Here is a 21031-nt window from a genome sequence, read left to right on the forward strand (position 1 = left end):
ATGACCATTATATTGTTCAGGACATAAAACAATGCCTTCAGTACAAAGAAAGGCAAACAGGGAGGACAAGTTTCATTGCCTGGCTTTGTTCTGCATAGTGTTTGTTAGGCAGGAAGATCAGGTTGTTAATGTTTAAGCCATGTGTTCCTGCAGCTGCAGATCTGCTGGAGGATGCTTTTATGCAAGATTTTGTTTTTTACAGAGGTAGAAGCAACTACACAATTGTTACAAAGAATCAAACTAAATTTCTCATCATGTTCACCATCCCACAGTTAATCACTGCAAGGCAAAGGAAGAAACAATTGCCAGTCTGGTTTTTCCAGCAGTTCCTATTTTGATGATGTTTGGTTAATTAATTCTTGTGAGCCATGTGCATAGTTTGAAGCTATAACTTCTTTAATAGAATATGTGCTGAATGAAGTAGCTACCGTCTATTTTTGCATAATGCTCAATTTGCAGTTAGCTAGTTTTGGTATTTTACCCCGTCATTTAAATTTCATCTCCGTCCATAACATTTGCATTAATACTTGCATGGTTCCATTCAGCTTTAACAACCTTTCAGAAAACCTACTGAGTGTGTCATCTGAGGCTCCAGACAGGAGCTGATAAAAGATGTGGAAGTTCCTCTCTCCTCTGGGCTGTTTCACCACTCGTGACTTCTCCAGCAGATCTAAAAGAAATCAAAAGGAAACTGTGACACACAGGCTAAGAAGTCTTCACAGGACGTTTTTCGGGAGCAACTACCTGATGTGTCTTATTTGGAAGCATAGGGCTGTAGCAACCTGATATGTTCAAGTGTAATACCTGTATTTATATGAAACTCAAACTGGTATTCCTTGTCAATCCTATATTTTTAGTACCTAGCAAAAGTATTCATACCTCTATACTTTTTGCTGTTGTAGAAATCTGAACAGTTTATCATTTTCAGCCCCCTGAGGCAATGCTTTGTAGTTATCTTCCACTGCAATTACAGCTTTAAGGAGTAATGTTCGACTCCAAAAGCTTTTCACATGAGACTGAAAGGGGTAAAAACTAATTATTTGATAAATAGCTCAAGCTTAGTCAGATTTGATAGAGAGCATTTTGCCACAATTTCTAAATTGGATTAAAGGCTTGATTTTGACTGGACCATTCTAAGATAAAAATGCTACGATCTAAACTATTCCATAGTAGCTCTGGCTGCAACGTTTAGGGTTGCCGTGCTGCTTGAAGGTTAACCTCCACCTTGGTCTCAAATCTGCAGTCTAACGGCTTTTTTCCAAGATTACTCTATATTCTGCTCCATCCATCTTCCCCTTCAACTTTGACCAGCTTCTTTGTTCCTGCTGAATAAAAAGTATCCTCACAGCATGACAACACCACCATCACCATGTTTCACCTTAGGAATTGTGTATTAGGGTGATGCTGACCATCATTAATCAGCACAATAACGTTTTGCATGTGGGTCAAAAACATTTTTGCTGTGTCCCCTACATGGCTTGTCGCAAACTGGACATCTGATGGCTTTCTCCTTGCCATTCTGGGCTGCGTCTGATTAATGCTCTCCTTCCTTGGCCTGTCAATTTAAGATGACGGTGTCCAAATGTACCCTAGTCTAGTTCGTGTCTGACAGATTCAACAGTGCTTTGCGAGATGTTCAAAGCTTTAGATTCCATTTTAACTAACTTCTACATAATTTCATCTCTGACCTGTTGATGTTATTTGGTTTTCGTGGTGCTATTTACTGACCAATGCTCTGTTTGCCATTGTATTTATACTGAGATTAAATTTGAACTAGATTTTATTCAAGAGTAATAGAGTAAAGGTTGGACACCACAATTTTTTAGGTTGGTAAAAAAATGCATTGTTTTCCTTTCTTCTTCAATATTATGCACTGGTATGGGTTGGTCTATAAATGTGTTTTCTGTTGGTCACATAAAATTCAATGAAATTCATTTTAAGGTGTGCTTGTCATGACAAAATGGCAACAATCTGAAGACAAAAGAACGCTGTTGGGAGGCAACGTTCATTAATTTCTGTTCTTTAGGATGGGGAGGCTAGGAAGAAATCAGAAAAATTTCAAGCATCAGCTTGTTTCACCTGAGCCGTTGACTAAGAGCAACAGAACTTGATTAAACAAGCACTTTCATCTGCTCACAGCATTAGGCAAGCAGGGATTCAATTAAAGACAACCTGCAGAGGCCAAAGATCCCACAGCCTGCTTGACTGCCTCTTCACGTCTAGTCCAACTGTGTTGAAGAATTTTAGATAGAATTTCTTTTAAATAAATAACCTTATTTTATGAAAGTTGATTTTATTTCACACCGAGTTTTGCTATTGCAACCATGGACAAATATCAAGTGATAAGAGGAAAATAATGTTCCATACTTTCAATGTTTAGAATAAACTCAACACAGCAGTGGGTGGGTGCAGAAAGGGAAAGTAGTACGTGTTTGCAGTGGATCTGCAGATTTTCTGCAAAGGGTGAATTACCAGGCCATCCCACAGTGAGCTGAAGATGTCAGGGTCAGCCGAGGAGCAGGCTAAAATGTGATTCTGCGACATCCACAGGTCATGATTCACGTAAGTGGCACTTTGGAGTGAGCACATCAATAATAGAACACCCATGACTGTGAGGTTGGCAGCAGCAATGTGGAGTTGTGATCAAAGACAGGAAGAGTGAGATGGAAGACCAGCAAAAAGCAAGTTCTCATATTCTAGCCCATGTTTCTTTATCTTTACATTCAGTAGAGGGTTTTTGGCACCATTATGGAAAAGCACAAGTAAAGAAACAGCAAAAACTATCTGTTATTCTGGGACCCCTGAAGTCAGTTACATCTGCAGGGAGCAACAAATCTGGTCATCTAGCAATTGCACTTTGAAGCCAGAGCTGCACATTTTCTGTTGCAAAGCACCATAAACTAGATTTATTACAAGCCCTGTTCACAGCTTACTCCCACTGGTGCTTTAACATGTTTACAAGTCAACATAATGTGGACAAAATCCTATATTTTATGAAACGGGGGGAAGATGCAACATCAAAAAAGACAATTTCCAAATGAAAAAAAAAAAAATTAGCCAAAGATTTATTCAGATGGAAATAAATTAAAATCCAACAAACGCAATCCATCCAGCCCGGCATTCACTTTCACACCCCATCTGTCGAGTCTTATCCAGCCAATTCTGAACAGGTCACATGACTACGGGTCTTCTCCACTGTCTGCCACCTGTGTTAGACCAACTCAGGCAGGCGGGGAGACAGAAGCACACTTGTGTGTCTCCCATTAGTTTCACAACGTTTTGTCTGTGCTGGCTTTCCCCGCCAGAAGTTTCAGAAACAGAGGCGAGATCAAATCAAAATAGGCAAGGATAAGCTGTCAGGGAGAACGCCAGGAATGGGATTCATTGCTCTTTTGTTTGGTCTGACTTCAATCATCCAAAAATGGAACATTTGAAATTTATATATGATGTTATGTCACCACGATGAAGACTGAAAGCTTTGCAAAATATTTCAGAGCAACGAAATATGAACGTTTTTAGGGTTATTATGATACTGCAGTGTCAGCTAGAGTATAAATATCCCTTGAACCTTTCCACAGTGAGTCATGTTACGACCTTAAACTATCAGGTATTATATTGAGATATTGAGACAGACTAACAAATAATTGCAGAATTGTGAAGCTGAAGGAAACTGAAAGGTTTTAAAGTTTTTAAAGAATATAGTTCATTTGTATTCAGTTTTTGAGCCATTCCGTGTTCTGCATGTAGGTAAAATAATTAAATTTTGATCACAGCACTCTTCCACATGTCTGCCGTGTTCCTTACCTGACTTAAAAGTTTAAACAGCCCTTCTTATAGCTTTCTTTCAACAATGACTTTCTTCTTGCCATGTTCTTTGTTAGACCAAAGTCTTGTCAACATCATCCCACACAAATTGTGGATCTCTGCAGCTCCTACAGAGTTACCATGAGCCTCTTCAAGAGGCTTCTTCTCTCAACAACGTTGTCCATGCCCAGCCTGTTAATTTAGCTGGGTGACCATGTTTTTTTAGGCTTGCAGTTGTGCCATACTTTTTCCATTTTCGACCAATTGCCGAAGATGCTGTGTGATATTGTTGTATAACTTAATCCTGTTTTAAACTTCATAACTTTAATTCTGTAGTGCCTTCTGTGTTTCTTGGTCTTTATTATGCTGTTTGTAGACTAGTGTTCTCAAACAAACCTTTGAGGCCTGTGCATAAAAACTGTAGCTATTATGAGATTAAATTACGCAAATGTTTAAATGTAGAAAATCTTTATTCAGGATTACTTAATTTTCCATTAACCTCTTTCTTTCAGATTTAAATGAGTCGTTTTGTGTACTCACAGTTGCTGATGACTCCACCTAGCGGATCTCCTTTGAAGTCAAACTCGATATCCATGTATTTTCCCTGGGGGTCAGAGTGGAACAGTTAGATGTGAGCTTTTATTCACCCACTTTAATTGTCATCTTTTCTTTGGGAAATGCTTAAAAACAAGACAACCTCATGAGTTTTGTTAGGTTCACAATGAGATTTTGTTTTTGTTCAAGTTACAGCTATAGTCTCCTTCAAGTGGAGGGCTAACTCAAGCCATTCTGAAGTCCTTCTCCCTTAAAACTGGAGGTTAGAACAGAGTCTTGTGTGAGTTTTCCTCCCCTGTTCACCTCTAGTGTATTAATAGCAGCTCAGTTGCCAGATCAAGCCAGGCACGGCTGGTAAGCAGGTTCAAGCCAAACTCAATAAACCCTTTGCACTCAGCAAAATGAAATGAAGGCTTCATTCATAATTTTATGATGAAATGATAGAATTGTGATTAAGCGGTAGCTAGGAAAGAGGCCTATGGTCTCTGCTGGAGCCAAGGTCAACTAAATATAACCGGATCACAAGTACAATCCATTGAGATGTCTAACAACTGCAAGCCCAAGCACTTTTGTTTGTAAGCAAGTTAGTGCTTGCTGGAATAACCAGTTTCTAACTTCATCTGTGAGGCAAGCAGGGAGGAGGCAAAATTAGTCTCACTGGAAGTACTAAAAGACAAGGAAATGCACTTTACAAATGCTACAATAAGTGATCAATTAAGTTAAAATATTAACATGAACAGAAGTTGAACTGACAGCATCTGATAGGGAGGTAAAACTGTTCATCTCCCTGAAAATACCGAGGCAGATATTGTGGGAATATCTTCTGTGGAAAATGAAACTAAAAACACACCCATGTCAGTCATAATGCAATTGCCTGGAAATGTCTAGTCTGGATTTGGGTCCATTTATAAAAGGAGCGAATCAAACATTTTAATGTACTATCCCTAAGATGTGATTTTGTTCGGAAAAATGTAGGTAATTTTTTTGCTTAATTTTCTTACTTTATAGCCAAAGTTGGGTAAAAAAAAAAGTAAATACAAGCACAAATAGAACTGAATTAAATGACAAACCTTTGAACAGGATTTGTATTGAGCAAATACAAAAGTTCACAACGAATTTATGGCAGATATATCTACAGCTGTCTGGCTTTTAGAAACAAAGCAAGGATGAAGAGAATAATTGTTGAAGGGATTGACAAACAAGGTTTGATGCAGAAAGAAACTGATTATTCAATAAACAAGCTGGCGACGAATGGTTGGAGGGACGTAGAAATGGAGGAACAGAAAGTTGGAAAGACAAATAGATGGTTGGAGGGAAGGACAGACAAATGGATGTATGGACGACAAACTGATGGAAGGGACAGAAGAAATGGATGGACAGATAGATGGGAGGACAGGCAAACATAGCTGGATGGAGATATAAATGAACACATGGTTGAATGGATAAACTGACATTTTTGATAAACGGACACTGACAAAAGGATGTATAGACAAACTGATTAATGGACAGAGAGAAGGATGGATAGAATGCTGAGTGGATGGAGAAATGGGTTAGGAAATTAACTTTGTTTTTTATTTTGAATAAGATTTTATATGTAGGAACTCCATGCACAGTTAAATGACATTTTGTAAGAACACTGTTCTACAAAATCTGAAGACCAGTACTAAGTCTATGTTACAGGTACAAATTTAATTTCTTGAGTGAACAAATGGTGCATTGTGTGGGCTGGTATGCTGCGTCTTGATTACATGGTTAAAATAAAAAGTTTCAAGGATGCACAGATGATAAAAAAGGTCCTTGACTAAACTACTGGTTTGTGGTAAAAATCACAATTGCTCCTTAAGAACGCGCACACACACAGTGAAAAATCTAAGCAGGACACATGGAAACACCTAGACAGCATGGTTTAACAATGAAGGTGGGGGAGATTCCGCTTTAACTTCATGGATTTATTTCCACTGATAGGAACTGTGTTTTTTGTTCCTTTTCGGGAATCAAGATCAGTGTTGGGACTGTTACTTTAAAAATGTAACTAGTTATAGTTACTTATCCCAAAAAGGAACTGAGTTAGTACCTCACTTACTGCACTGTCAAAGTAACTAGGTAAAGTAACTATTCAGTTATTTTTCAAAATCTAAAATATTACAAGTTGCTGACCAAACAGAAAAGGCAGGTAAATCGAGCCTTTTGTGTTTGCACTATGTAGGATTGCGATGGCCACAGCAGGGCTCAGGTTGTTCACCACACGTGTTGTGGAAGGGTGAGACAATGCGAGGTGCTTCATAAGGTTGGAATTGCTGGTCACGGACGTGGATAATTTCTTTGTAACCTGACATTACTTGCAAATCACATGCACATTTTTGCCTTTAACTTCAGCAAACGTGAAATATTACCTATACTTCCAACTTTCGAACGCCGTCTTTGAATTTAAAAGACTCCCTCCACCGTCATATTTGCCTCTTGCTGTTGGTTCACTGTGTGTGGTGAAAACCCACCTATCTAATGCCTTCTCAGCCAATCGGCGTCACATATGTCACTATTTATCTGTGCTGCTCTGCCCCACCTCCTGCTTTTTCCTTGAAGAGCTTTAAAAAACACTCACTGCAGCTGCAGGAGAAAAGCAGATCTCTCCACAGCAGCAGACTGTCCTCTTATTAAACCCTGCTTATCAAGTTGTAGTACCGCGTCGTGTTGCATTGTAAACATCATAGCGCTATTATGGAAATGAGAAAATTAATAATTGGATTAGTCTGTTACAGAAAAAGTAACACGTGACTAACACCATTGTTTTGTACCACCGTTAATCCCAACACTGGTGTGGATCAGCACAGTTCATTGAAAATCCCGTCCAGCTACATGTCTCAGAGTTTGCAGTAGCAGTCCGTGGCTTTTAAACCATTTCTGCTATCAAGATTTCTAAGATAAATGCCTATTTTTACCCTGATTTTACTTTTTAAAATTGCATTCTGGAAGAGATCTGCATTTCAAGATTCCAGGAGCACTCATGCAGGAGGAGGTACCGCTCTGAGTCACGCAGCATAATCTACATCTATGGTTGGCTTTCAGAAGTCAAATGGAAATGCACACAAAAAAACAACCTAGCTAAATGAAATATTCTGAGAAGTTTCGGAGAAAAAAAAAAGAAACGTTCAGTAACCGTTGTGGAAACGTGCCTTAAACCAGAAAAGGTCATTCCTAAAGAAGGTGGCTGTAGCTTCATTTTAATGCATATCAATGGAAAGTTGAGTGGATGGAAAAACTGTGGTTAAGCAGCAGTAATAATCCCGGCCTTGAGATAATTATGAAGCAAATCCTAGTCAAGAGTTTGGGAAAGATTCACAAGGTTTGGAATGTAGCTGGAGTTTTCAGCTTGTTCAACAGCTGTGACTTATTGGCTATAAGTCATACTGAAACAGGAATAAACACCTGAAATGTCACTGTGCTATGGGCTTCCCTTTTAAATTTATTTCCTGAAATAAGCTTTTCGATGATATTCCAACTTACTTAGATGCACCTTAGGCTTAGATATTATGGGAAATGAGAAAATTTTACACAAATCAGTAAAACTACTTACAATTTGCAGATGCAAGGATAAAAATGTCAGCAAAATCACACAAAAACTAAACAAATAAAAAGTCATTGATACTTACAAATCTTGAAGAGTTGTCATTCCGTACAGTTTTTGCATTTCCAAATGCTGCAGAGGGAAAGAAAAAGCCAAAGTAGTTTGGTAAAATTGTGAACAAAAATAAAACATTTAAATAAAACAAGCCTCAACATGGTGCAGTGTAAATATTAAAAGAAAAGCTAAGTTCTGGTTCCATATTTTCAAAGCTTTTATTATTGATCCCGGGCATTGTCCATTGTCCTCTAATTAGCTGTCAATCATAAGAGACATGAATGTCAAAGTCATTTGTACTAACGATGCCCTATAATTCTGTGTGGATTAAGCAAAGCACAAGGGCTTTCCAGGCTTAGGGAGGACTAAACCTTCATGTCACACCACATTCAATTCAAAGTGGTTCCATATGTGGCCCTGCTAACAAATAAACAGAAAACAAGATGCTCTCCAAGGAGAACAATAAATACATTATACCATGGTCACAAGCGAACAATTTCTGCTGCAGTTTTCAATTGATTTGAACAACATTTCCACATTTAAATACTATTAATGTGCCACATATCAGAGCATTAGCATAACAGCTTAATTGCTGATAACGGCTGAATAATGTGTGTTTAAGTATTCGGATAGTGTGAATGTGTGGGCTGGTTGTCTGGAACAACGGCAGCCAGAGGGCAAAGAACACAGAATAGGAGATGGTGAGATAAAGAGCTGAAGAGAAATCAGAGCAAGGAGTGAAAAACGGAGGGTTACAAAGAATAAGACCAATAAAGAAAGTGAAGCAGAGCATCACAGAGAGCAAGCATGATAAATCTGTTGTTTGGCTGCATAAACATGTCCCTCCTTTTTCCTCTTTGTGTGTGTGTGTCCGTGTTGGGGCAATTAGATCGGCAGGAGCTAAACTCTTGCAGATGTGCACAGTTTTCCACTGCGAGTCAACCTTACAGCTTCATTTTTCATGGACATTTTCTGTCCACTGCCCCAAATTAACAAAAGAAAGAGGCATTTCTGTACCAGAACTGGGCTGCAGGAAACACAGTGTAGAGGGGCTATGAATCATTTTTTCCCTTAACCATTTGTACATTAAACACACCGTCAGACAGTCCTGCACATATATATAAAGGGTGGAAAGGTTTTCATATCTTCAGCCCTCTCATATTCCATCAGTTGGTACCACAAACTTCAATGTATATAATAATGAGACTTATGACTTATGAATCCCTTGGTAGGTTTACAATTTTACAATACCGTTTCATTTTTAAAAATAGATTGAACAGTTCTCTGTGGGATGTTTAAAGTTTGGAATATGTATTTCAACAACTTTCTTCCTGACGGGTCTTGTGTGTTCCTTGCCTTTCATGATCCTTTCTGTTCAAAAATGTTCATGGATTTCTAGTTTGATTCATTTCTGGACTTTGAATGTGCCATTCCAACACATTAATATCCTTTGATCCAATGCATCCCCCAGGTATAATGCTGCCACCACCATGTTTAACAGTGGAGATTGGTGTGTACCTGGTAATATGCACTGTTTTTTTCCTGCCACACACAGCACTTTCAATGCTAGCCTAAATATTCAACTGATGTTGCAAACACTAAAGTTAGTGTATTCTATTGGGATATTCTGTGATAGACTGACGCATAATTCTGAAGTTCAAATAGAAGGATAAAAGTGTTTTTATGTTTTACACATATAAAGTCTGCAAACTGTGGTGTGTATTTGTATTTACAGCCCATCACTCTGCAACCACTTGCCAACACTGCTATCCATGTATCCATTAACTCTGGATTGAAGAAAAGCATCCCAGCATAATGCTGTGGGATTGCAGCAATGATGTGTTCAGGGTTATGTGTAGTGGGAGTTTTTTGCCACAAGTATCTTAGTAAAATGGGCTAAATACCACCATTTTCAGATTTTCATTTGTAAAAAAACAAAAAACAAAAACAAATTAAAACCCATGTAATATCTTTGCACTTCTCAGTTAAGTTCTACCCTGTGTTGATCTTTTAAAGTTTGTATCGTCACAAAATATGAGTTGAAGGGAGTATTATATACAACTGCAATACAATTTTTCTCTGGTGTGTTTTAATTTTGTGTGCATTTTGTAATATTTTCATGATCTGGAGCAGAAAGTTGACAGTTTCCATCAACATGCAAACTGTCAGTCCAGCCTCCAAACTGGGATGCAGCTCGAAACAGTTACTCACCCTCCAGCACGGGATTTGACTGCAGCAGCTGTTCCTTGACCTTATTCACCTCCTGGCCCTTCCCACACACTGCCGCCACATATGACATCACCAGCTTACTGGCCTCTGAAATACACACAGAGGTATTAGAAGCACTTGGTCAAAGCCTCTCATAGACATGACAGAAGAGCAAGTGCACCATGCAGGCTCATTACAGCATTCCCTATAAAAATTCCCATTACATCACCCCTCGGCCCCCATGAGTAAAAGGCGGAGACCCCATTTTAGAAGCCCCTTTTGTTAATTTATATTGTGGCCCAGAATTTCATCATAATATAATTTAAACTGCTGATTTCATTGGGAAGCAGAGAAAACCTCAAGAAAACCAATCTGGATGCAATGATCATTGTTCACACAGTTTGTTGATTGAAATTGGTCTGGGAATAGGCATTCTAACAGAGGTACTCTCCAAAAATGTAACTTTCCGTCTGCAGCAGAGGCTCAGGAGGAGACATGCCTTTAACATGCCTGATTGGAGTGTTGGCATCAGAATCATCTGAGGTACCAGTGAGATTGTCAGTGACCCAGAACTGATGTTTGTGACCTGCCAAAAAGGGTTCTGTGCTCTATGCTGTCGATAGTTAAAGCTAAAAACCTACCTCTTTAGTTTTAAAATGGCGAAAGATGGTAAAATACTGCAAGGATCAAGACAATACTTTGTAACAAAGACCGGTTTATTAGGCATATATTTTTGCAATTCCATATCTTTAAGCTGTCATTTCTTGTATAAAATAAAGCTTTAGATTTTTTGTTTTAATATATAACAGGAAATATTGATGTTGGCCACAGCTTCTTCATTTTATAAAAGCTATATAAAAAGATTGTAGGGGAAACAAGGGAACAGTACAAACATGAATGCAAATGACCCATATCGATGGGGTAGCTTTTAATGGCCTTATTACTGTAAAGCCCCAGGGCAGCCGAGATTACTGATATCCAAATTTATCTCTTTGACTTGACTGCAGCGATGACTCCTTGGAGCAGAAATTTTTATTTACATGAGAGGGAGAGAGCTTAAAGGAAGGTTTGTGGATCAAAAACAAGATTGATCAAACTGTACTCAATACTGCCTTGATTTAGGCTTCCACAGTTGAAGACACTGCACTTCAAAACATATTCTAATGATTAATTTGTAATGTAAAAATAGTTTTTTGTCACAAACATAGGACTTTTTGAACTGTTGCAGAGAGAGCTACGTGGTAAAATCCAAGCTCTACATTTTCTGGCAACTAAGTTGAAGATGTACAAATTTTAAAATCCCATGTTGAAAAATTATCTTTAACAAAATTCCCTGTGACACAATGGGTAGCACCTCTGCTGTTAATACTTGCATAACCTCCTTTCTGACAATAGAAAAGCCCTCTGTCTTCTCCAATAACATTTTGCAATATAGAGATAGGATCTTTGACGATTCTTGTTTGTGTCTCCTGAGATCATTCAGAGTCCAGGGTCCCATCCCATGCTTTATTTAGCCCACTCCACAAGTTGTCTTTAGAAAGTATGTCTTAGGAGTGCACTATCCATTGGAAGGAAGTTGATTTGGTGTATGGTAAACCATCTGGCCATAGGTTTTAATCATTATACTGTTGAAGGACTCCACAAAGATCCACAACACACCGTCCTAGTTAATGTTTACGTTTGTGAATGTTGAACAAAAATAAATTTTTCCGGTATTCTGCCCAAACAAGCAGTTGGCATGTAGAACACATCTGATGGATGCTTCAGAGACTTTATGGCCCCCAAATCAAAGACTTCACTTCATTTCTCCAACAGTAAACCCTGGAGATTTTACCTCCATTACCATCTTCCTCTGTGTGTATGGTGGCAAGAAAATCTTGGGTCCTCATCCAATGTGACTTCTGCCAGGCTACATTTATATCCCCAGAGTAACTACATCATGGGTTACAATTACAAGTTCCTGGAAACGTGTAAAATTTGAGTACACTGAATGTACAGGGTTTGGACAATGAAACTGAAACACCTGGTTTTAGACCACAATAATTTGTTAGTATGGTGTAGGGCCTCCTTTTGCGGCCAATACAGCGTCAATTCGTCTTGGGAATGACATATACACGTCCTGCACAGTGGTCAGAGGGATTTTAAGCCATTCTTCTTGCAGGATAGTGGCCAGGTCACTACGTGATACTGGTGGAGGAAAACGTTTCCTGACTCGCTCCTCCAAAACACCCCAAAGTGGCTCAATAATATTTAGATCTGGTGACTGTGCAGGCCATGGGAGATGTTCAACTTCACGTTCATGTTCATCAAACCAATCTTTCACCAGTCTTGCTGTGTGTATTGGTGCATTGTCATCCTGATACACGGCACCGCCTTTAGGATACAATGTTTGAAAGGATGCACATGGTCCTCAAGAATGGTTCGGTAGTCCTTGGCAGTGACGCGCCCATCTAGCACAAGTATTGGGCCAAGGGAATGCCATAATATGGCAGCCCAAACCATCACTGATCCACCCCCATGCTTCACTCTGGGCATGCAACAGTCTGGGTGGTACGCTTCACATTGTCCACAACCCAAGATTTGCACTCCTTGCACCATTGAAACCGACGTTTGGCATTGGCATGAGTGACCAAAGGTTTGGCTATAGCAGCCCGGCTTTGTATATTGACCCTGTGGAGCTCCCGACGGACAGTTCTGGTGGAAACAGGAGAGTTGAGGTGCACATTTAATTCTGCCGTGATTTGGGCAGCCGTGGTTTTATGTTTTTTGGATACAATCCAGGTTAGCACCCGAACATCCCTTTCAGACAACTTCCTCTTGCGTCCACAGTTAATCCTGTTGGATGTGGTTCCACCTTCTTGGTGGTATGCTGACATTACCCTGGATACCGTGGCTCTTGATACATCACAAAGACTTGCTGTCTTGGTCACAGATGCACCAGCAAGACGTGCACCAACAATTTGTCCTCTTTTGAACTCTGGTATGTCACCCATAATGTTGTGTGCATTTCAATATTTTGAGCAAAACTGTGCTCTTACCCTGATAATTGAACCTTCACACTCTGCTCTTACTGGTGCAATGTGCAATCAATGAAGACTGGCTACCAGGCCGGTCCAATTTAGCCATGAAACCTCCCACACTAAAAGGACAGGTGTTTCAGTTTCATTGTCCAATATAGTATAGGTACTAAAATTAAAGGTTGGATTTTCCAGTGAGAGTTTATGCTGCTGCTGCAACAAAAGATTAATTTATTTTCAGGTTTTTTGCACATCTTTTCCAGGGGTGCCAAAAATAAATGAAACCTGCATTGCATGTTACAAGTGCATTCCCACAATCTGTACGTGGCCAACTGGATATTGCAACTACCTGCAAAGTAACAAAAGTCAGCCACCAGGAAATACCATTCCTTTTATGCATGTCTAAGATATGTAAAAGTGCACCAAAAAAAAAAAAAAAAAAGGCAAATCCTTTTACAAAAACAGCAATAAAGGATCTGGGATTTAATAGCTTTTACCTGAAGGGGCTCCATTTATGCTTCGATGCCTGTTTATTAAGTTTATGTTTTCTGTCTGACAAGTAAGGATTTTGTCAGTTTTATTTTTTTTTGAGGCACTAGTGGCCATTATTTTGTATGAAGACCGAAAATAAATGGGATGGGCGGGACTGGAACCTGTGACAGCTGGGTCAAGAACTGTAGTCTTCATACCTGGGTCGCGGGCTTTACACCTGCGCCACCGCAGTGTAAGCTTAATGTTAGGCCTCAGTATAAACCCGGAAAGCATGATAAATTTGTACAGCACATGCACATCGTTATCTATGGTCAGGTCAGAATATTTGTCATGTTTCATGTGCAAACTAGATGATATCTAAACAAAACTAGGTCCCAACTCATAGGCCAATCTGATCCAAAATTCTATGCGACTTTTATATATAAACAACCACTATATTATAGTGATATTCCAGAAAATAATTTTGATTACACGCTCTACAAAGCAGTACAAAAGGTTATACCCGTCTAGGAAGCAACAGTATTACAAAAGACACTTGTAATGATACAGTTTTTGATCAGGTGTTATTCTCCTTAGTATAGATGTGGAGGGAAGAGTTGTCTGTTCAGAACAGATGTGTTACTGGTATCAGCAGCAACAACAGGGCAACATTGTCCCCAGCAGCTTTCGGGTATAAACATGCCTAGTCTGAAAAGAACGGTGATATCAGATACTGGAGTCTAAAGTTATGCTCAAATTGTAGCAGAAATCTGATTTGTGTTTCAAACCAGATCTTTAAGCACAGACTGCATTGTCATTTCAGAGCACTTGGATCAGATTTGTGTGTCCAGACGTACAGGTTGCTGTGGAAATGCTGTGGGCGTTAATAAGTAGGTGGGCACGGTTATGAAACAGCTAGAAATAACAGGTTCCTTCCAGCTTTGCCTGTAAAAGCCACCATTATTTAATATTTTCTTTTGTCTACAGACTGCTCTCGTTAATGTATTTTACAGAAATCGTGCAGCTGAATTTACTGAGGTTTTCCTGCAATGCAAATGAAAACAATACCTCTAAAAGGTTGTTGGAAATAAGATTTAATGGCAGTTTTTATTTATTCTGAGTAGCTTTTCCTAAAAAGGTACATCCCAAATTATAATATTAGAAATTAAAAAAGTGAAACATATATGCGTTGAAAATTATATGACCACCAATGAAATCTCAAAGTTTAGTCTCTCAAACAAGGTCATATAAAACTAAGAAAAAAATTATTTGATTTTTAATACAGAAATTTCAACCCACTGAAAAGACAATCAACATCAGCAGATGACATTTTTCCCAAACCATCAATGACTGGGTACTTCAAACAAGACCTCAAGAAACTTGAATTATGTTCCTCTCCATTCTTCCTCCAGGCTCTGCTACCTTCATTTACAAATGAAATACAACGTTTGCCTTCTTCACAAGAAATGCAGCAGTTTTAGCCAATTACCTGGATATATCTGTACATGGTGGCTATTGAATACAGCAGCAGTCCAAGCCTTGTAAATTTCACCCAAACTCTTGAATGGAATTAACTTCAAATTCCTCCCAAGGTTGCAATTATACCCAATTGCACAACTTTTTCTAAAAAAACAAAACAAAAAAAAAACAATTCCTTCCACTTAACTTTATCCTCTTTGTGGGGGGTGTCTGTGAGCCTGCTGGACAAGTCAGCAGTTCTCCCTGTCACTGTGTAACTCATAAAATCTATACATTAAAAATCATTTTATAAATCGGTTAATGCTCAAATTTCTATATCAATCCTCACCAGTTTTCCCAGCTCCACTCTCCCCTGTGATGAGGATACACTGGTCCTTGTCCTGGTCCCTCAGTGAGCGGTAGGCCTCATCTGCCAAAGCATAGCTGGAAAATAAATGAGAGAAAGATCAGTAAATCTCCATATTCTAACTTTGCAGCTATACAGTACATTTGCCAGTGTTGAGGGAAATCTTGAGTAGCAGTGTAAAAATAAGTAGAGAGTAAAGGAAGACTTTTGCACCAGGCCACATGGAGTCTGCTCTAATCAAAAGCATGTGGCTTCATTGGAAAATTAGGTTGCATCTGCAGGGCATCCGCTACACTGGAGCAGCTTGCAGATTTACTTAGCGACACTGCCGGTTCATATTTGGGATTTGGAAGCAGTTACCCATTTCCTGCTGTTGTTCTGAAACATGACTACCAAAGTACAACAAGTCTGCTGTTTGAACAAGGATCATTTAGGGATGGGCAATGCACGAAGTTTGGACGTAGCCCAGTTTAATCGGAACTGAACAGAATTGTAAGCTTTTTACTAGAGTTGATCCACACTTGTGGGTTTTCCCCTTCTTTGTTTATACCCAAGCAGATGTTTGCATAATTAATTACTAAATGCAAACAAACCTTGATGGATAAGTAAATGATGCAAGGGGAGTGCTTTTAATACAACAAAGCTTGTTGTCACACATTCCAGGACACTTCGACAATGGAGAAGAGGGATTCATTAAAGCAGTAACACTCCCAGTGAATTAAAAAACAATATTTCACTTGTTCTCTTAATCCAGACAATACCTTATGAGGAAAAAAGCAGAGGGTGTGATTAATGAGAACCACATCATAATGATCACTATTTTAATAGGCCTCCCTGAATATGAAGATTGACAGGCAGCTCAGGACTCTACCAATGTTTTCTTTACACGCTACCATAACTGGCAGTAAATGCAGTAGATTTTACAGTGTGGAAACAAACATAACATAATAAAACATAATAAAAATAACATGACATACAAGGCAAAAGCAGAGTTTGTACCATTTAGACAACCAGGAGTTTATTTAGCTTTTAACTAATTAAATTTAGGTTCTATTTTTGTGTAATTTCCTGGCTCTGGATAGGCCTATCCTAGTTGCAATTCAAACATGTTTTTACTTAACTGGCTGCATCGTCAGGATCACTGAAGTTTCAAATAAAGTAATCTAAATTTCAACATAATCTCCAACACCACCGACTGGAATACCACGGCACCACAATAGACAATGGCTCAAGTGGAAAACAAATAAAGCCTTGTCTTTAGCCTTGTCAATTTCAAAACAAACTTGTTTCATGAAACAGTGAGGCAGTGTACTCCATGGACAGTTCGCCAGTCCATCGCAGGGCAACACAGATTCATATAGGACAAACAACCATGCAAACACTCATTCACACCTAAGGGCAATTTAGAAAGACCGATTAACCCAACAGTCATGTTTTTGGACTGTGGGAGGAAGCTGGAGTATCCGGTGAGAACCCACGCATGCACAAGGAGAACATGCAAACTCCTTGCAGAAAGACCCCTGGGCAAACCCACCATTAAAACTAAGTCAATAACTATGGTAAGTTTGCATCGTGGTTCACTGTAGGAATTAGAGAAATTAGGAGGCTAAAGTTTTGACAAAGTTTTACAAAAGATTGGATTTTCATTCAAGTACAACAAACTATAAATAGAAAAAAGCTGCCTGGTTGTGAATTATTTTTACTTATCACATGAGGAATATCTCTACAACAGCCTTAAACTTTTCCTGTCACTGGCATGATTTTTGGCAATTTGAGTCGAACCCAGGGCCTTCTTGTACCACCGTGCAGCCCCTACAGGTATTATATGTCTCATACAGTAAGAGTTCATATAATTCCCTTATAGGGATCTTCTAGGGAGCATAATTTTTAATAGTCAAGTTAAGACATCTTAAACTTCACAACAGTTACAGGGTAAGTAAGTCTTGAGGTAATTTTGGAGGAATGCTTTAAAAATAGTCTTGCCTTGAGGGTGGGAGCACTCGTAATCTCCCAGGTCTTAACATTGCCATTAACCAAGTATTTATATAGCAGAAAATGTACAAGGTATGAGAACTGGAAGGAATGTTGGACAAGTACAAATGCTGATTTTCATGCAGGACTACTGGATGATCTTGGGGAAAAAAATAAAAAATGTCACAGCATCTGGTTCCTATCAATAAATTTTTAAAAGGCAATATTGCTATCAAGAATTAACCTTCTCCATATTGAAATGTAGCATGTTCCTCAAAATAGAACAGATTAATGTAGCTAAATTGGCAAGGTTTGAATATGTTGGCAAACATATTAGTCCAGCATATAATTACAGGCTGAACTAACAATGAACCTTGATTTGCAAAGTGATTGATTGCTGCTTTGAAAAATTGCCAGAAAGTGTGCCAAAGAGGAACAGCCAGATGACAGTCATCCAGATCCCAATACAAAGTTAGAGCAAAGACTGGCTAATGAAGCTCAGGGTTCTGAACAGTCACACATTGTTTTGGATCCTAGTAAATTCAGCTGAACTAACTGACTGTTACATTCCATATAACTAGATGGTTCTGGTTAAAACAGCAGGTATAGAGCATGTTTGCAGGGCTGCTTATAACTACCATTCTTTAATAGGAAATGTCAGAGACTGGTCCGAAATCAAAATTGTTCCATAGATTAAAGTTCCCCTTTACTCTGGTCTACCAGTAAAAATAGAATACAAACAGTATATTGGAAGACTTTCAATGTGACACAATGACATGGCTTCATATTGACTTGCTTTGAAATAGAAAACTCCTACGCCTCAATAAAACGAGTCAATTCTGGTGAAAGCCCTAAACTATCACTAAAGCTGCTTTGGTGGGAAAACCCAATGAATCCTCTTTCTCCTAATCATTGAAAGGTATTCCTGCGTATCCCTAACATATCATGCGTGTATAAAGCTCAAAGCTTTTTGCCAGGTGAGGGGGGCCTTGTTATGGTTCTTGAAACGTTTTTAAAAGTTTTGCTGCGGGAACTTTTTAAACCACTGGAGAAGCCCAACATTTTTTTTTACATTTGCAAGATCTGAAGAGCAGAATTCTGGTTTGCAGTACTGAAATAATGTCTCTACAAATTAAAGTACTGCTAAGAGGATGCTAGAGAAAGTGCAAGAGCAACCCAAGTTTGCTGCAGCTGCATAAAGGGTAGAGTAAAGCAGAGCTGCCCCTTCCCACCTCTTGCCACATACTGCTGGTGCAAACAGAGAGCCTAACTTACTAAACAGCTAATATTCGATTAGCAAAGTGCTGTTACTCTATAAAGCAGAACAGCAAAAAAGATATTCTTTGACCAGAAAAATTTCCATCTAAATAAATATATATGCTTTCAGATGAGGCTCGTTTGTCAGATTAAAAGTACCTTTTGAAAATAATTTTAAACTGGTTTAAAAACATTCTTACCCTAAATGTCTTTTTTTTTTACCAACAGAAATAAAAGGCTTGACAACATCAGCCTGGGTGTAATTAATTCATATGCATTTCACATAATGAAATTGACATATTGCAATAAAACACAAAAATGCTGCAGATATTGGGTCATTTTTTAAATTTGTTTCAGATTTTGTGTAAATATTGAAATGGTATAACAGTTGCTGAGGGTTATACTGTGAGAATATCATGCTGGCCAATGCCTATCCACAATGGAGATCTATACAAGCAATTTAGCAAATGTACAGTACAAAAAGGGGGCTTATTGATAAACAGCTAAAACTACAAATAAATGGATACAACAAAACTAAATTTACCAGAAATACATTAGAGAAACATTTTATATGTTTATTGGATTATACAAATGTATATTTAGATCTGAAATCAGGAGTGAACCAATGTTGTGAATGGGTCATTGGTATTTACCACTGTAAAATTTATTACCATTTCTACAACTGTGATGCATTTTTTGTCCTGTCAAGCTAAACCCTCTCAATTAATCCACACCCATACAATTCCTGATCACCACCCAAACCTTGACCCACCTCTATGCCAGAACATCAGTTTCTGGGGTCGAGATTTGTCATAGGACATTATGTCACTGTTAAAAAAAGGACAGCACAGCAGATGTCTGCTTTGTGAAAATACTCCTACTGCCTGACCTGATCCTGACAAAGAACAAGCCATCATGCAATTATCCCCAGATGAAGCATGTGGGGCAGCAGAAGATTGGAGGGGGCAGGCTACCCAATGAGCCCCAGTGGTGTCAAAAGAGAGGGCGGTCCCTTTGCAAAAGAAGGGCCTTATGAATAGTCATCACTAATCACAATGTGAATAGGGGTCAAAAGAAACAAGCCACACCTAAAACTACACAAAGCAGAAAGCATCTCATTGAGATCCTAAAATGAAATAAATTTAACAGCAAAACGACTTTCTACACAAAACTGTTTTGAACTTTATTTGTGAACAGTTGTGGCATGTGGTAAAGAGGTAGAGCGTCTGCACCGTGGACAGTGACTAAGCCCTCAATACAGTCGAAGGTTTGATTTCTGTCCCTGGGACCTTTGCTGCAGTCCCCCCCTCCCCTCTTCTCTCTGTCCATTTCCTGTCCATAAATATGTGGCCACTAGTGCCAGTAAAATAAAAACAAAAATGAAAAAAAACCAAAGAAGGCAGCCTGACTAGCAATTTGCTATAAACGGAAGTCAAAATGATGAAACACCAAGGTCCCCATCAAAGACTGAGGAAGCAGTAAGTAAGGTACCCAACACCCCAGAGGCCTCCCAGATCAGTGTTTAACCATGTGAGTGTGTGTGCGCGGGTGCATGGAGGTGGGGGTTAGGCAGGGATAAGGCCTTGGACTGTAAATGCAGCTTGGCACCTCCCCTTCACATCTGCCTGCAGGCTGTAATTTGGACTTGCACGTGGCAGCGGGTGAGCACAAAGCCACACTGGCATGAAGTAAGCAGCAGAAAATAGTCTAGTCAGTTCTTTTCCTCCTCAGCCTCTGGTAAGTGGGGCAACATGAAAAGATGATGGGCCTGCTGTTTTTGACCTGAATCTTAAGAAGGGTGGAGTGACTGGAAGGCAGATTCAGCGCACTTTAAAACCATGATTTGTAGACAGTAATAAAGCGGTAATCTATGGGCTGGACTGATGCCCACCCAACTACTTGAAGATGTCAGACCCTTTAAAAACAATGATAATCTTTCTTTGGGGCACTTCTTCATGCCGACATGTAGGCCACTCTCCTCTGAACGCTGTAACTTTATCATTTTCCAAGCACAGTACTTGTTGGCAAATACAGTTTCTGTTTTTGGTCACACATTTAGGGGGGCCAACGGTGGCCTCTGATCTCAGCAAGACCCGGTTTCTCCAGAGCTCTCAGGAAGTCTGCCTGGCTTTGAAGGAACAGCCAAAGAAGCAACTTCCTGATACTGATGACCAGGTGGAAGAGGGGGTGGTTGTTACAACACACACACAAATGGTGGCACCAGACAGCTTAAAGACCAACCTAATGGTGTAGGAAGGAGGGGGTGGCAAGCAAACGGATGTATGTGCACACACACACACACAC

The 21031-nt window shown here is 39.2% G+C and overlaps 1 protein-coding gene across 4 annotated transcripts in view; it reads right to left on the reverse strand.

Moving 5' to 3' along the window:
* Window positions 1-21031, reverse strand: part of myo1b (myosin IB) — an 81404-nt gene that overhangs the window by 26167 nt on the left and 34206 nt on the right. For all 4 annotated transcript variants that reach the window (XM_047370173.1, XM_047370172.1, XM_047370175.1 and 1 more), the window contains exons 4-8: window positions 15482-15576; window positions 10190-10294; window positions 8010-8056; window positions 4345-4408; window positions 572-670 (exon numbers count right to left, since the gene is read on the reverse strand). In XM_047370173.1, the coding sequence (XP_047226129.1) occupies window positions 572-670; window positions 4345-4408; window positions 8010-8056; window positions 10190-10294; window positions 15482-15576 (410 nt within the window). The remainder of the gene's footprint in view (window positions 1-571; window positions 671-4344; window positions 4409-8009; window positions 8057-10189; window positions 10295-15481; window positions 15577-21031) is intronic.

The sequence above is a fragment of the Girardinichthys multiradiatus genome, chromosome 7 (assembly GCF_021462225.1).
Source record: "Girardinichthys multiradiatus isolate DD_20200921_A chromosome 7, DD_fGirMul_XY1, whole genome shotgun sequence".
NCBI classification, from domain to species: Eukaryota; Metazoa; Chordata; class Actinopteri; order Cyprinodontiformes; family Goodeidae; genus Girardinichthys; species Girardinichthys multiradiatus.